General features: G+C 36.6%; 1 protein-coding gene across 5 annotated transcripts in view; it reads left to right on the plus strand.

Moving 5' to 3' along the window:
- Tbck (TBC1 domain containing kinase) overlaps window positions 1–18,150 on the plus strand; it is a 161,045-nt gene that overhangs the window by 80,173 nt on the left and 62,722 nt on the right. For all 5 annotated transcript variants that reach the window (XM_010641549.2, XM_010641548.3, XM_010641546.3 and 2 more), the window contains 2 exons: window positions 5,172–5,208; window positions 6,434–6,595. In XM_010641549.2, coding sequence (XP_010639851.1) covers window positions 5,172–5,208; window positions 6,434–6,595 — 199 coding nt within the window. The remainder of the gene's footprint in view (window positions 1–5,171; window positions 5,209–6,433; window positions 6,596–18,150) is intronic.

Below are 18,150 nucleotides of genomic sequence, written 5' to 3' on the forward strand. Positions count from 1 at the left end.
TCTCTCCATCTCCCTCTCCCTCCCCCTCCCCTCTCCCTCCCTCTCCTCCCCCCTCTCCGCCCCCTCTGCCTCTCTCTCCCTTTTAACACAGGAATGATTCATGGATATTGATGAAATGATTCCTGCTTGGAATTAGTCCACAATATAGGAAAAATAAGATCACTCAGCTTTCAACAACATAGTTGTAGATGTATAGAGGGGTCCAATACATCCTTATAGACAGATAGATTGAGTTTTAGTCTGTATTGTAAATGAAGATTTGAATTGTTGCTGGCATGAACAATGTTCTGATCCCTAGCACACAAAAATGAATCAAATAATAAGTAAAGTTTCCCTTTATTCTTTGTCCTCTTTTGTAGGGAATAGGGAAAGGGGACATCAGTAGAACCTCTGCAGTGAGTCGTAGTCTCCTGTGAGCTACAACAATACAAAGCCAATTAACTTATTAGATCAAAAAGATAGAAAAATGAGACTTAGAGAAGAAGCTGAGCTTGGGCCTGATCGGTACTGCTCTGGGCAGCAAAGACCGAAGCCCTGAGCTTGCTGCTCCTTCATTCAGTCCATCAGGAGAAACAAACGGAACAGATGACTCAGGGCAGAGAGTTCCATAAATTGTACATGGGAGAGAAACGTGTGTAAAAGGTGACTCTGGGCAGAGACCACGAAAATCCTGGAACATTGAGGAGCTGTGCAGGTAAAGATTTTGTGCCTCCCAGGATGTCTTCAGCTGGTGTAATCCTGCCCCGGAGCATCCCAGCATCACCGGACCATTGTGGTCTTAGCTGTGACTGGGGGTGAAGCTGGAGTTAGGTCTCCACGTGCCAGCGCTGGCCTGTAGGCAGGAGAACTAATTATGATTTAAATGTGAAATGATTTTCCCTAGAATTATGTAGAATTGTTCCCGACACTCTTTAAAAGTAAAATCTTAATTATCATAGGTAGTGAGAACTTCTCAGAAAAGAATTTCAAAATCTAAAATTGGACCTAGTGTTGCCTGAGGGTGACTTAGTTGGAACAAAAATTTTCTGATTTTTCAGAAAGCAGAGCTTGATTTCAAAACTTGATAAGATTTTAGAATAGTCATCATGATCAGTGATATATCAGGCACTGTGTTCCATTATACTTTATTTATCTTTTTGTATATATGAATCACGTGTCCATATTTCTCTGTATCTAACATTATTATGCATTAGCATAATAAATTTCATATAAACATGAAATAAAATTGTTTTAGCAAGATTACTAAATCTCTAAATTCAGATCATAATTTTTTATTTTAAAAATTCCAAAGTGCTGCTCTGGGAATCATTCTTTGTTAGCCTGTAGATTAGTAATTCTTACCTCCTCTTATTTCTTTATTGGTGGCTATGAAAATGAAAATAGGTTTTAGGTTTCATGTCTTTTCCACAAGATTGTAAAAGAGATGAAGGGCAGGGAGCAGAGTTAGTTAGGGAGAGAGCTGCTCAGGATTCCCTTTGCCTGTACTGTTCGCTTTTTTGTGTGTAAGTGAAGCTTATTCTCATTCCACTGAATGTATCCTGATTTAGCACAAGCCATATGTGTATGTGTGTGTGTGTGTAATGTGTGTATATATATATATATATATATGCATATATAGTATATGTTTATGTGTACTATATATATTTATATATATATACACTATATGCACACACATACTATATATAGAGAAAATGCATTCTTTGTATAAGTAAATGTTGGGTGAACTCTTCATATAGAGTTTGTAAGAAATATTTCCTTTTAATTTCTACTTTCATAAATTTTCATGTCATTGAGTTATAATTTTCTGCTTTTCAACATCAGTATAACCAGCTCCCACCTTTGTTTTTTCTGTTGGTGGTAATTCTAAATTTGACATTAGCAAACCATGAGGAAAGACCTCATGAAATTCTAACTATAACTGTTCTTACTTGATAGTGCTAGGGGGCAGTATTTACTTAATAGTTTCTTTCTAGAGACAAGTGCTGTGTCAAATCAGTTGTACATAATATCATGTTCTCTAGAAAATACTTAGCACATGTATGATTTCTCTTCATCTATTTTCAGTTTCCAACTTTAGGAAAGGGATAATATCTCTAATGTAATGAAACTATGCATTTTACATTTGTAATAAAATATTTTCAATATTTAATTCCTTTTTTAAAAAATAAAACCCTGACTCGTATTCAACACTCTTATTTTTCTGTCCTCTTTGTGTATCAAATGGTATGATGAAGCTGTGCTAGTATCTTGAGAAACTAATATGAAAACTTCAATAAAGACTTTAAAAGGGAGAATTATAGAAAGAATAAATAGCAGGCATTGCAGTCCAGCAGATCCCGTTTTATTTATCTGATCTTAATTGGTAAGAGGTAAATGCTGCTGGCAAGCACCTCGAAATTGTTATACATTATATTAAAGATGTTGATTCAACTTGAATTATTACTTTTCAACCATCAGTAGATCTGCTTCATTTTACCGATTTTTAAAAACTTCAAAGCAATTGTTATCAAAGTGTATACATATATATGTAACATATATATAACACAAAACCTCAGAATTAATGAGTTTTTCAATACTTCCCAATATTTAATATGAAGAAAGTTTTCCCAGTATTAACTAAGAAAGATTAAATCACTTTCTCATTATTCCCTATTGTTGAAATTTCTCAAGAAAGTGTATAGTCTCAAAACTGCTTGGACCTGTTAATATATCCCTTTCAATTACCTTGTGTGTTGCATTCTTTCTTTCAATAAATACTCAGGTGTGAGTCATTTCTCTATGCCCTAAATGCATCAGAGGAAAATAAAAAATACCAGAAGATTTCTCCTCATGCTAATGGGATAGACAGTAAGGAAGATAAGTAAATATGCAATGTCATATGTTAGGTGCTGGTGAGTTCTAGTAGAAAACGTCTAAAGCAGTGAATACTAAGTGCTTAGGTAAAGAAAGAATTGAGTTTATAAATAAGGTTTTCAGGAAAGCCTTGCAGAAAAGGTGTCTTGAATAAATGACATCAGGAAAGAAGAGAAAGATCAGTCCCAGCAGCAGAACCACAGCAAGAGCCTTAGGTTCGCAGAAGTGTAGCAGGGTGCAGAAAGAGCAGCCAGGAGGCCTCAGTGGACAAGAAGAGGCCAAACAGGCGATGGAAGGCTCGCGTATGTGGAGTGCAGATCGTATCCCTAAAGCTTCAGCTTTACTCTTAGTGACAGTGAGCCACCAGATGCTCTTGAGTAGACCAGTGACATCTGATGTAAACATCTGAACAATATTCTACTAAGCTGAGAGGAATCCAAGCACAGACAAGGATAGACTATGAGGCATGGGCAGTTGCAAGACATGACAGAACTGAATTCAAGTATTATCAGCGAGCATACAGAGAAGTTTATTCAGTAATAGAACTGCTGGTGACAGATACCGTGGAAGAGACAAGAATGAGTTCATAATTTTTTGCATGAGGAAGTACAAGAGTAGCATTGCTCTTAACTGGGATATATAAATGTACTTGGTACAGGTTTTGAAGGAGGTTTCAGGAGCTCAGTCTGTGTGTGTGTGACACACAAGTAGAAATACCAAATAGGTATTTGCACTTACAAGTTCCGAAGTCATAGGCGAGAGGAGGAGATGGAGCTGTTGTAAATACAGGAGTTTTCAAACTACAGTTACTATTTAGGAAAAAACAGAGAACTTAAACAGATCCCAGAGTGGAACTGGGACACGGCAATATTTAAGAGTCAGAGGATGAAGACGAGCCTACAAAGGAGATGGCTAAGGAGAAGACAGAACAGTGAGAAGAAAACTGATGAATGTGGTGCCCCAAAAGCCATGTGGACGGAGAAAAATAGTTTTGGGAAGTGTGAGTAGAGAGCTTTGTTCAGTTCTGTCCACTGATAAAAAGATTAGCAGTGTGGCAATTATAGATAACCAAGAGCACTTTAATTGTAGAAGCAAAATTCCTCTGTAGATCTTCATAATTATTAAGTTTAATAATTACTGAGAGTAATGAGGGGTAAAATGTACTGTTGACCAGTTGCTGAAGAAATCTAGCAGTGATTCTTAGTGACAAATAATTGGCTTTCCTCCAAAAGGTATTATATTTGAGAGGTTGACTGATACTGTGTAAGCCATTCTCTTCTAATCTTTTATGTTTAAGTTTAAATTAGGGTAAAGAAGTCACATTTTGTTATGTTCTGCTGTTTTCTACAACCTATACTCGTTACTGTGAAGTCACATATTTTGATGCTCTTCTATATTCCCACTTGTAATGCTTCTAGAAAGAACTATCTGCATGTCAGCCTGTCTATGTGATGAAGTCATGGAGATGAAAAGACTTTGTCTGCCAGTAGCACATATATCTAAGTTAGCTGTGTAATCGTGTAGTTCTTGACTGGGATTTGAGAGCGTAGGTACTCTACTGTGTGCAGTGCAAATGCAATATGCAGCTCCGTTCATAAATTTACAATTGAGAGGAGCTGAAAGTACACTTAGGTAAGCGGTGGGTAGCACAAGTCTTTGTTTGATAGTAGCCTGTATTGATTGACAAAGCTAAATGAAATTAGTGCTTTTTCAGGAAGTGATTGTTTATTTCAAACTTGCTAACGAGAGGTGAAAGGAACCGCTCCAGCTCAAACTGAGGTGGAGTAGGAAGAGAATCCCTTCTGCACCAGGCCGAGATGGACTGAATGATGCCTGTCCTAGCTGGGAGGACAGTCTGCTCAGTGCACTGACTCACACGCTAAGCTGACCTGCTGACACCCTCAGACACATGCCCAACATCAGTGTTAATCAGATATCTGAGTATTCTGTGATGCAGTCTTTGACACATAAGGTTAATGGCCATAAGGACTTTTAAAATCTCACTGTATTTTTTGTACAACTGAAAGTGCACCCTTAAAGCTAGCATACTAGTATTGTGTTTGAATTAGTATGGTCTTGAGTGTATCCTTTGATGAAATGAGATGTTCTGTGAATAACTCCTTGCAGAAAGGTCATCTACATTTGTAATATAGATAGATATCATATAATAAAATATTTGTGATAAGTGATTGAATTCATTTCGTTTTAAACAGTGGAGTAGAGAAAAATAGTTTCTTTAGCCATTCAATTTATTGGGGATCATTCTAATTATATATTTTATTCCCTCTGTCTTTTCCCTATTTTTTTTCTACTCATAGCTGTATGCCATCCCTTGGTTTCTCACCATGTTTACTCGTAAGTATCATTTTTCTCTTTCTTTTTAGCATTGTTATAGCAAAAACACAGCTCTGCTCCTCTCTTCTCTAGTATTTAATATTATTTTACAATAATATTAAGACAATTTAACATGTATACTTATGTAATTCTGTTATAATAGAGTTGGGTAAAAAAGAATTCTAGTTGTTCTCTCTCTTAAATATTACAAACAACTGTATAGGGTGACAGACTGTTTTCCATGTTGATATTCATACAAGCTTTGCCTATTTTTGAAAAGAGAATTTAAAATCAAGTATAGTATTTAAATGAACTCCATGAAACCAACTTTGGAACCAAATCAGTCTTAATTTCTAGGGAGATCCTCTAATAACAAATAATTTTATTTCCCAAACTAGTTTTCCTATAGAAATTAAGCAGGTTATGTGAAAATAGAATAATTAGTTATAAATATTAACACCGTATATAGCTGTACTTACATATAGCACATATGACAAATGTCATAATATTATGAAGTAGATCTGGAGACATTCTCTAGAATGATATCCACAATATTAAAAATTATTTAAAAATTCTTAACAAAAATTTTGATGGAAGTTTAATAAAGTTATAATGCAAAATGGAAATGTAACCTTATTATACATAAAGCAGTGTTATTTACCTAAATAAATAAATTTATGTAGGGTGAAGGGAGGGCAGGGGTAAGGGGAAAAATGAGAACCAAGACCTGTCATGTAAAGGTACAAGATCCCAATGATGAATGTAACTGTACTGTATACCTAAAATGTACCAATAAACTCAAGGAGGAAAAAAAAGAGAAGAAAAAATAAATTTATGTAAACAGTATAGCTAAAAAATTCTGGGGAATCAAATTTTATGACTGGAACAAAGTCACTCCATATTGAAAATAGAAGTTAGAACATACTATCCATTTCACTAGTCTGATTAACAGATTTTAAGAGGACTTTGGAAGTTAAATTTTACAAAGCCGAATATTTTATGACCTTTGAAAGTGTTAGCTATTTATTTATTTATGAATGAGACAGGGCCTAGCTGAGTTGCCCAACCTGGCCTCAGAATTGCGGTCTTCTTGTCTCAGGCTTCTGTGTATGGGATAGAGGCACAAGCCCAGTGCTTTGCTTAGTATTATTAGCTCTTGAAGAATAGACCGTAAGTTAATAGTCATATGTCTAAGTTGTTTTAGACTTTTTTAATGTTTAACCAATTTTTAAAAATTATTCCACAGATGTATTCCCATTGCATAAAATATTCCACCTCTGGGACACCTTACTACTTGGGAATTCCTCTTTCCCATTCTGTATCGGAGTGGCAATTCTCCAGCAGCTACGGGACCGGCTTTTGGCTAACGGCTTTAATGAGTGCATTCTTCTCTTCTCTGACTTACCAGGTAGCGATCTATAAGTGGAATCACTAAATGCAATAGGACTATAAAACATTGAGCTATTTTAAGCCCTTTGCAGAAGTAATCACGCAGGCCTCCAGCATCTCTACCTGGGAGTCTCATTTCCCCTCTCTGCTCTGTCTCCCTAGCACACTGCCTCTTCTGCTGGCCCAGCACTGCAGATACAAAGCTGGGCCGGGGAGTTCACTGGTTTACGTTAACCACAGTGATGACCCCAGAAGGGTAAAAGGCTGGTGAAAGGTGCTCCTCTTCGGAGGTCAGACCGACTTGGGGGAATTCTGTGTTATACATAGTGCACCAAGTTAAGCTGTGTAGGGGATGCATATGGGAGGAGTTTGAATACCGAAGTCTGAAATGCTTAAAAGTGGAAGTATGAGGAACAGCTGGTAAAAATTGTTTCCCACATTGTGGATTGTCTCTTCATGCTGTTGGTAGTTTCTCTAGTTGTGCAGAAGCTTATTAATAAGATGAGATCCCAATTGCTGATTGTTTGTGCTAGTTCACATACAACTGAGGTTTTATTCATAAAGTCTTTTCCTACACCAGTGTCTTCAAGAGTTGTACCTAACTTATCTTGTAGCATGTTTTGGTGTTTCTGTTTTAATATTTAGGTCTTTGTTCCATTTTGATTTTAGTTTAGTGCATGGTGAGAGATATGTGTCTAGTTTTAATGTTTGGCAAGTTGAAACCCAGTTTTTCCAGCACCTTTTATGAAAGAGGCTATCTTTCCCCCAGTGAGGGTGTTTGGCTCCTTTGTCAAAGATGAGATGGTTGAGTATTTCTGGAGTTATTTATGCGTTTTCTAATCTGTTCCATTGATTCTTGGGTCTGTTTCTTTGCCAGTACCATGCTGTTTTTAATCATAGTAGCTTTGCAGTATAGTTTCAAGTTAGGGATTGTGATATCCCAGCCTTTATAAAGATCTTTAAAAAATAAGACTTCCCAAATTTAAAGACCCAATCCAAAAATGGGCATCTGAAATGAACCGACATTTCTCCGATGAAGAAGTAGAAACAGCATATGAACCTATAAAAACAATGTTCAACATCCCTGGTCATTTGAGAGATACAAATGAAAGTAATGTAAGATTTCCACTTCACTCCAGAAAGAACGGCTGCTATCAAGAAATCAGCCAGGGCAGGGGATTTAGCTCAGTGGTTCCACCACCTGCCTCTCAAGTGCAAGGTCCTGAGTTCAGTACCCAATACAAAAACAGAAAGAAGGAAAGGAGGAAAGGAAAGAAGGAAGGAAATCAACCAATGACAAATGCCGGAGGGGCTGTGGGGAAAAGGACCCTTCTCCACTGCGGATGGGAGTGCAGAGCGGTGCAACCACTGTGGAAATCAGTGTGGAGAGTCCTCAGAAAACTAGGATTAGAGGTTCCATTTGACCCAGATATTCCCCTGCTGGGTATCTTCCCAAAAGAGTTAAAAGAATTATACCACAGCAATATATGCTCTCCCATGTTTTTAATGGCCTCATATGTAATAGCTAAATCCATATAAGGGGAAAAAACCCTATACTTTTGCAAAAACTAAAATATTTTTAGATAGAAAAATTATTTTTCACAATATTTTATTGGCTCCATACCTTCTGCTCATTCTAATGCTATCCTCCATATTTTTAGGCACGCACAAACTGTGCTGATAATAAATACACTTAGAATTATCCTACAGATAAATATGCCTGAAAACCAAACAAAAACAAAAGAAAGGTCCTTTAAGATTATGTATTTATTAAGCAATCTCCAGAAGAATAAGATACCTGCTGCCTTCCTTATTTTAAAATTTTAGAGGATAATCTGTATTTGATATTTTATATTCTCTCTTGAAAATCTTCTTTTTGAGGGAAAATTATAACAAAAATGCATTTGGAATAATCGAAAAATTCTCTTTTCCCTCCCCCAAGTTAAAAATATCCATCAGCTAATTTATCAAATTTTAATTAAAGTGAATGATTTCTTATATAAACATCTACTTTTGTTATTTTATTTTTTCTGAGAGATTATGAAAGAAGCTAGTTCCACAAACTAAGAATGCTGTTTGTACCCTAGAGATGTTTTCTTGTCGTTTCCAACTTGCAAAGAAAACAGGATGACTAATTAGGATTAAAATAATTTTCCTGATGTTATAAAAATGTATGCATCAGAAATGCTGATTGTTCATTTTTAAATACTGTAAATTGATGGGTTTCCTATTCCATATGTAAATGTTCCCATTAAACATTGGTAAAGGAATCTGTTTTAATGTTTTATAGGCAGATTGGTGGTATTAGTCAAAAAGAATAGATAGGCCAACTCTATATTTTGCTTCTAATTTTGAGTCAGTTTATAAAGGACGGGATAAGCACGATATGAACTTACTAACTATGTTGTGTTCTATTGAAATGCCACCCTACTGAGTTTAATGTTATGGCTTGTATCTAGATGTCCCTTCAGAGCCACATGCTTTTCCAGATACGGTTGGATCTAATGTGTGATTGACCCATTGTAGGCAGTAGGATTAAGGGTGTGAGTGCTACCCGCCCTAAGTAGTAAAGTAAAAGGGGTGGGAAGACACTGGAAAGGCTGTCTTGTTGCCTTAGCTGCCTTGTGCGTGCCATTTTGTTTCTCTTCTGTGAGGCCTGTTTGTCATCCCAGCCTCCAAGCCAGGAGACTATGGACTGAAACCTCTACAAAGTGTAAGCCAAATAAACCTCTTCCCGTTTAACTTTGGGTGTCAGATGGTTTGTCTCAGCAATGACAGAAAAGTAACTAACACAAATTATAAGCAGAACAAATTTAACTGCAGGCTGTGATAAAGCAGGTTGGCTAAGTATTCAAAAGCTCTCTTGGCAGTAATATAATACACACCACACTCTGGTGACCTTGTATACAGAACAGGCAGGCATTTGAGTTCTAATAGTCCCATATTTAAGAGCATGGCCAGTATAGCTAGGTCATGTGGGGTCAAGTCGGGCTCCACCACTTCTCCCTGGCTAACCCCAGAGGAGTGGTTACCCTCTCTATATCTGTTTCCTCGTCTCCAACCATTTGAGAATGTCAAAGTAGCTATTACTGCATGCATTATTGCGTTGTCAGCATATCCAAGGACCTGCAGGATTGGCTGACAACTGCAGTATAAGTGACTATTATTGTCATCATTATTATTACACTTTTCCTCATTTTTTTATTCAATCATAACATGCTTGCCTCTTGGTAATATCATTGGCAGTGACTTCCTCAAAGTTACTGAGTTAGGTATCAGTCATGTACACCCTTCCAGGTCTCATCCCCCGGGGACCCACCTCTTTGTCCAGACCCCACCTACTAATAGCATGTGAGCTGATGGGTGTGGTGCGCCTGATCCCCTCACCTTGTAAACACGTTGGACTGGGGGACAGTGCGGCTGTACTACAGCATTCGGTCTACTTAAGGTCCCTCTCATTTCTTCCTCCTTCCTTCCCTTTGTGCTCTTTAATTCTTATAGGGAGAATTCAGCTGTAAGTTGTAATTCTTTTGGCCAAAAATTTTTTTTCAATTTCTATTGCCTTGTAGATGATAGAGTGTGATTTTACATTCCAAGGAAGTACAAGTGGTGCTATAAAATTTTGCTAAAAGTTCTTGACATGTATTGGTGTGTATGCCATGTTAGTACTAGAGAAAACTATGAGATCGGTACACTTGGCATTCCTCATGCAGTCTAAAAATAGTGGCAGCATATTTTGGAGGAAATACTAAACTTTCATAGCCCCATCCAGTGCAGGCTTTTGGCAGGGGTGTCAGAGAACATTTCCAAGGTTACAGCCTTTTAATCCCAATTATGGGATGAGGTTTGCCAGTATTCATTCTGTTCTCCCTTTGTGATATTCTGCTGTAGTGTCTATTTGTTTGAATTCTACAAACTTCTTTTGAGGATATATCCACACAGTTTTGAAGATGAGCATGACATATGAGTAAGACCTAAAAGGTAAAAATTTGAGTGGCTTTCTCAGAGCACAAATTTTTAAATATTTTCTTGTGGCATTCCCTTTGTACAGTTGAGTATTGATTCAACATATTAAAATCATTTTATGTAGTTGAAACAGATTCTTAGAATAGATATCCTTATATTCCTGAGCACTCTCGGTCAGGAATATTGATAGACAGGAAAGAAAATTTTTTTAGAAAACCTTAGAAAAAATTGGGATATCTTTGTGAAAGAACCATTAACTTACTCTGAGAATAAAACTGTGATTTTAACATTAAGAGAAATAAATGTATATGTAAACTGTTTTAAAATAAATACTGAATGTAGTGGAGAATTTCAGCATAAAAATTTCAAGTCCTGTTTGCAGAAACAAATTAATATTTAACTGAAAAACAATAGCGTGGTATTTGGTTTACTATATAAGCTTAATTTAAAGGAAAATCTTAAGTAAATTTAAAAACCTTTTTTATTTCATCATCACCTACATACTTTACAATAGAATTTATTTTGCAGCACAGATATGAAGAACATCACTAGTGTATTCTTACTTTCACTGGTTCAAAAGCATTGTAAGCGTTCTGAGAATGCTAGGTACGGTTATTTACAGTGACTTACTACAGCTGTGGAATACAGCCCTTCCCATTATCTAGCATGGCATGGCGTCATTCGTGAAAGCAACACTGTTTTCTCTCTCTGTTGGTTCTACAGATTAATAGGTTCCATTTTATCAGATTCATACATGCATGTAACCTACTCTGATCGGTGTCATCCTCCTATCTCCCTTGCCTCTTGTTGCTGCCTAATTCCACATTTTTTGAGGCTTCTGTGTTATTTTGATCATATCCATCCCCTCTGTTACACTTCCCTTATTACACTTCTCTTGTCATAATAGTCTACTTGTCATTTTCTTTTCTTTTAAGATTAGGACATTCAGTATTTGTCTTTCTGAGCCTGGCTTATGTTGCTCAACACGATTGTCTCCAGATCCATCCAGTTTTCCTGCAAATAACAAGATTGTATTCCCCTTTACACTTGAGTAGTACTCCATTGTGCACATAAATAGCATGCAGATTCCTTATCCATGCGTGAGGCTAATTCCCTGTTTTGACTCCTGTGAGTTGTATTGCAGTGAACATGGGAATGCAGGCATCTGTACAGTACAGACTTCAGTTCCTTTGGACAGATGATAGATAAATAGATAGATAGATAACAGCTCTAGTTTTAGTTTTTGAGCAGCCTCCCCACTGATTTTCATAGTGACTACTAATTCACACGCCCAGCAGCAGTGCAGAAAGGCTCCCCTTTCCTCCATCCTCACCAACATTTCTTGTTTTGTTGCTGTTTTCCTAATGACAGCCTTTCTAACTGAGGTGAGATGGAATCTCAGTGTCGTGATTTTCATTGCCCTAATGGCTGAAGATGCAGAACATATTTTCATATACTTATTGACAATTTGTACTTCTTTTGAGAATTCTCTGTCCACTTCATTTGTCCAACTGATTTTTTGTTGTTTTTTAATTCTTTATATATTCATATATTCTAGATATTAACTCTCTGTCAGCAGAATAGTTGGTAAAGATTTTCTCCGTCAGCCAGAGATAGTAGGCTATCTTTTAACACTGTTGTTTCCCCCTGCCATAGAGAAACCTTTCAACTTGACCTAGTCCCATTTGTTGATTCTTGCTGTCATTTCCTGTGCTATTAGAGTCCTCTTCTGGAAGTCTTTGCCTATGCCTATAGCTTCAAGGGTTTCTGTGTTTTCTCATAGCAGTTTCAAAGTGCAGGTCTTATTCCTAAGTCTTTTATCCATTTTGAATTGAATTTTGTACAGAATTATGGATGGGGATTGAGTTTCAGTCTTCAGCAGTTTGGCCACCACCATATTTCAAAGAGGCTGTCTTTTCTCCGATGAGTATTTCTGGCTCCCTTGTCCATGCTTGAATGGCTAAGATGTGCAGTATGTTTCCATAGCCTCTATTTTGTTCCATTGGTCCATGTGTCTGTTTTTGTACCAGTATCGTGCTGTTTTTATTGGTGTGACTCTATAGTACAATTCAAAATAAAGTATTGTGGTGCCTCCAGCCTTGCTCTTTTGGAAAGTTCTGTGCCACATTTTCCAAAATACACAATAAGAAATTTGGGCCATTTTTTAAAATAACATACAAATATTAGAACTAAAACAAAATGAAGTTATAAAAACTAAGAAATAGAGCAAAATGTTGAAAATGCAAACTCATAAACACCATGCCTTATCATTTTTCTGTTTATGCTCAAGATGGAATTGGACAGTTGGTGAGAGTGAGAGCATAAAGTTGAAATCTCAGTTCAATTTATTACACTACAAGGATTTTAGCGCACTTTTGGGGGTCTTTATTTTCGTTTTTTTTTTTTTCCTGGTACCAGGATTGACCCTCGCCTGACACCTACTGGGCAGCTCTGCACTGCTGAGCTGCATCCCAAGCCTGGCTTCACGGCACTTTGGTGATCTCCGTGGGGAAGGAGAGAAGGGCCGTCCTACATACTCTGTGCAGTTCTGAGTTATCACCGACCTGTAACACATCTTAGCAAAATCAAGACATACTCAATTTTCGTTCCTGGGTTCACCTCCGAGAGCAGTTAAGCCACCCCTTAGCTCATTCATATGCCTGCAGTCTGTACACTGATGGGGTCCCAGGTTTACTTTGCACAGCAGCATGTTGTTACAGTATAATAAGTTGGGAAGCCAGACAAAATCATGACACCTCATTAAATTTGAACTTCAGTTGATAATTCAATACGAATTTGTCCCAAATTCATTCTTACTTGAGACTCAGATTTTACTAATACCCTGCAATTATGTTTGCAAAAGTGTTAAAATATTTTTTTAACAATACAGAAATTATTAGGGAATTCAAGCACAGCATATATTTTTGGAATTGGAACTTTAGCTCCAAAATGTCAAAAAGTGCTCAGATAGTAGCAGATGACCTTTTTAAACTTTGCTATATTGACATAAAATTTAGTGGTAGATTTTCCTTCATCTACACGGATATATGGAAGATCCTAAACACCACAACTATACCTTTATTTAGTCTCCAGGTTCAGCAGATTGCACATATTTGAGTGTCTCTGTGATATTCTGAGCACATGCACATGGTGTATGGCATCTCCTGCTGTTTGGATGGGAATGGCAGCTTGCTGACCGGCAGGAGCCTCAACATAATTATTAATTACTCCTCATTCGAGACTTATAAGTTACTATTCTTTCAGCGTTCTGCCTAGTGGGAATAAATTCCAAAGTACCTTGTTCATTTATATTACTCTCAAAAGCCATTAATATTAAGTACTCTTTGACAGTGCTGTGGTTTTTACAGTTGAAAAAGCATATAGCTGTCTTAATAAATTCCATTGGAAAAAATCCCAGAGTTATGCAGTATAGCATTGAAAGGGCTGCCTTGGATTTACTTTGCAGGTGGTATAAGATTAGAATGAAGTTTCTCCATTAATTCCAAACCATGAAAGGATTTCTACATCATTACAAACAATGAGCATTCAAGGGATGTTACCCTGCTTGTTTTAGGCCATGATAAATGAAAAGCTGCTAATTTTATCCTTTCCTTTCACTGTATCATAATATCGGTCAAGCCTTCTTAAGCACATATTTTGTTCACAGTGCTGTTCAAATAAGAATGAAATGAATTTAGTTATAGCGTCAGCCGTTCCGATCTAGTGCTTCTGCTCAATTTCTCTAACTGAGAATTTACCTTCCCAGTAAATAATTTGCTTTTTCTGTAAATAGATGATTCTATATAACAGCCATGAAGAAATTTCATCTTCTGAGTCCTAAGTCAAGATTCATATCCCTGGCCCTAGCATCTCAGTGCACTGGTAAATGCTGGTAAGGCACTTAAACAGAGGGGCAAAGGTCATCTTTCACGTTTTTCAAAAGTTTCTAGCTTATCTCTGTTCTCGCCTTCCCCTCAATACTGTATTGCTGCCTCACTCCTAAATTACATATTGCTAATTATACATACTTCAAATAAATATTCAAACTCCTGAATCCTGTGCCTTATCATTATTCTTAATTAAATAGTGCTGTAAACAAAATATGTGCTTAATAAGCCTTGACCGATATTACAATAGAGCAAAAGGATAAATAAGGCCAAATTTCAAAGGAGACACAAATTTGGGGCTTTTCAAAATGTTCTTATTAGTGCCTGCTACTTTTAGAAAATGTTAGGCTTAGATGTGGTATTTTCATTGCACTCCTGCCCCTTCCAACCCTCCCTTACACTCTTTCCCTCTTCCCTTGCTCTTCTAGCAACATTTTTCCTACCTTCATGGCAGAATTTTTTAGATTCTACATATCAGAAAAAACTTACTGTATGTTTCTTTCTGAATCTGACTTATTTCAGTGAACATGATGTCCAGTTCCATCCATTTCCTGCAAGTGACATTTCATTTTTCTTTATAGCTGAATAATGCTCTATTGTGTACACACACACACACCCCACATTTTCTTTATCCATTCATCTATTGTTAGGCACCTAGATTGGTTACATCATATCCTGGTTATTATGAATTATACTGCAGTACTCTTGGGTATGTAGGTATCCCTGAAGTATGCTGACTTTAACTCCTTCAAGTATCTCTCAAGGAAATGGTATAGCTGGGTAATAGGATAGTTCTATATTTAGGTTCTTAAGGAACTTCCAAAATTTGAGGCTTTTTTTTTTTGGTACCAGGGATCGAAGTTGGGTCCTTGAGCTTGCAAGGCAGGCAACGGACCCACTGAGCTTAATCCCTGGCCCCTTGAGGCTTTTAACTGATGAACACTTCAACTGTTAGAAGTATGTATAAGTAATCCTATTTTCATTTTATAGGAAGAAATAGATTATAATAAAATTATGTATATTCTTATAAAGAAAAAGCTTTTTATATGTTTAGACTGATTTTTCTCTGTGTATTTGAGTAAATAGCACAAAAATCTGATGATTTCTAAACTTATTTTCAGCTTTATTACTCCACGTAATGTAGAGGTTGAATGAATTTGTTCTCTGAAAACATAAGGCTGTGCATATATTAGAAGTAAAGCATCATTTTTTGTCAAGGGTGTAATACATTTTCATGTAGTAACTGGAAGCAGCAGCAGCATATTTATGGCAGTGAAGAGAAAGCCTGACATCAGCCCCGCGTGGCACTAAGGAGTGGGCAGTGTGCTGGTGAAGCTCTTGCTCTGGTCAGTACGAATCTTTCTGAAAGGACGGCTAAGCAAATGTGAGTGCACCAGGGCGCTCGCCAAGTAAATGTGGGTGTGGCAGACTTAGCGCCTAGGGTTCTAAATTATTTGAGAGACTTTTAACTTTACACTTGACAAGCTATCTGAGTTTTTAATTAGTAAGTTTTTCATTTTAGGAATAAAAATAAATGAAAGATGGTTACAAAAGTACTTACATATTAACTCCTAATTATAAACAGTTACTCCATTTTTAAAAGCTGTGAGACTTGAGGCCAATACAAATAAAAAGTGAAGACCGACAAAACTGTGTAGCACATAACTGTTCAGTGAGGGCCGGGAAATTAGCTCAGTGGTGCCGCACCTGCCTTACCAGCACAAGGTCCTGAGTTCAATCCCTGGTACCAAAACCAAAAAACAAAACAAAACACGCACAAAAAAAACTGTTCAGTGAAAGTTTTGTCCTGGCACAACTGTAAGACTGATTTCATTTTATCTGAAGCTGAGAATTAATTAATTATTCGTAATTACTGTTTGTACCTACACGATGTTTTCACATACATGTCTCTAAGAATTTGGAATTGTAAGATGACAGCATAATAAGTTTGAAGATTTCAGCTGTGGTCCTCCTTTACCCCACCATCAATAAAAATACATTAAAAACTTCAGGATCTAGACAGTATGTTAAATCTTCAGAGTTCAGGATGGATTAGGGGAAAATTATAAAGTAGTTATTTGAATGGTTATATGCTCAATGAAATATAACTATGGAAAATTATTTTCAAAATCTCATTAAGTTATATCATTCTTGTGGGGGTAAAACTACTGCATTATGTTAAGGAAAGGGAGACATTTAAAGTAGATATTAGCTCATTTCTAAGCTGAAATAAGTGATCATGCAAAATAGGAAGCCAGTAATGACTGGTAAAGATTCTCGTATTGCAGCACTATTACAGGGAGCTAGAAGGATCCTCACAACCCTGACCTAGGTGGTGCTCTTGAAACACAGAACTCATCTTGCAGTATGTAAATATTTTATACATTTGAAAGAAATGTTTCTTATATGATGATAACTGTAATGAAAAAGTCAAGGTTGATCAGAATTTCTGCTTACCTTGAAAATTGAGAGTATATTAGAGTATTAATACATCTTAGACTTGGTCCCAGGTTTTAAGACTTTGATAAGAAAGCCTTGCCCTACAGACAAACTCCTTATTTTATTATTGACAAGGGTTTTTTCTCTGTGAATTTATATGAACAGTCCAAAAATTCTTACAGTATAGATTAATGTTATCAGCATACTTCAAGACTTCAATGATGGAATGTTTGTTTTGCTATGATGTGTTTTCATGCTATGTAAAAATCACTTAAAATACATAGATCACTGGTCACTTTTGAGATATAAACCTTTCAACGTTAGAAACTATCTTTAAAATTCTTTCCCATGCACTGCTACAAGTAAGAATTTAACCACCAAATTGCATTTATGAGTTACAGTTACTATATATTGTTCCATATATAAATTGTACTTTAATAAGAATAATTCTCCTAGCCTTATATATCTAGCACAAAAATTAATTTGATGTGCCACCTGTCTTAAATGGTAATCTTCATCCAAATGGAAAGTAACTCCTTCACACATGTCCCTTCCAAGACTAGTGAGAGTGCTAAGTTAAAATAAAATAATAAAATACAAATGGACTACATGGGAGAGCAGAAGAGGAGAGAAGTAATATACCAGTATTGTCTAGGCTAGCTTTCAAAGTTATGTAGCGTAGACAAAATGACTAGAATTCTCTCACTTGGATTACAAGAAACTACATTTAATTACTTTGAAAATTAAAACCGTTTCAGTCCTTCTACAAAAATTACCAGTTATCATATAAAAACTGCTTATCAAACTTGAACACAAGGTTGTATTTGCCACAAAAATTAGAGACTCCGTATTTTGTTTCTGATTTCCCATGATGTGTAAAGCAAAGGGAGAAAAATCAAGACAGCACTGACCCTGTGCTAAATCTTCCACGCTGCCGCGCTGATCTTTCCACTGAGGTTGCCCTGTGCCATTACAATGCCAGCTACTTTGCACTGTGGTATCTGCCTACTCCACTGCAAGGGAGAAAGATTATTATGTTAAGAACAGAAGAGCTTAAGTACCCATATATCAGTCATTTTTTTTGCCTGTACTGTTTACGTCTCATTTCCCTGTAGACATTAAGCAGCAGGGAAGATAGATGCATAGCAAAAGTGTCAGTAATTGCAGGCACATATGCTGGATTTGAAAGGCTGAGCGAATTAAAGTAGAAGCCCAGTAACATGCTGTACATTCCTTCCCCTTAGAATTTGCCAAGATTGTGTTGTAAATATATATATATATA

The sequence above is a fragment of the Fukomys damarensis genome, unplaced genomic scaffold (genome assembly GCF_012274545.1).
Source record: "Fukomys damarensis isolate Sample0158 unplaced genomic scaffold, DMR_v1.0_HiC HiC_scaffold_25, whole genome shotgun sequence".
NCBI classification, from domain to species: Eukaryota; Metazoa; Chordata; class Mammalia; order Rodentia; family Bathyergidae; genus Fukomys; species Fukomys damarensis.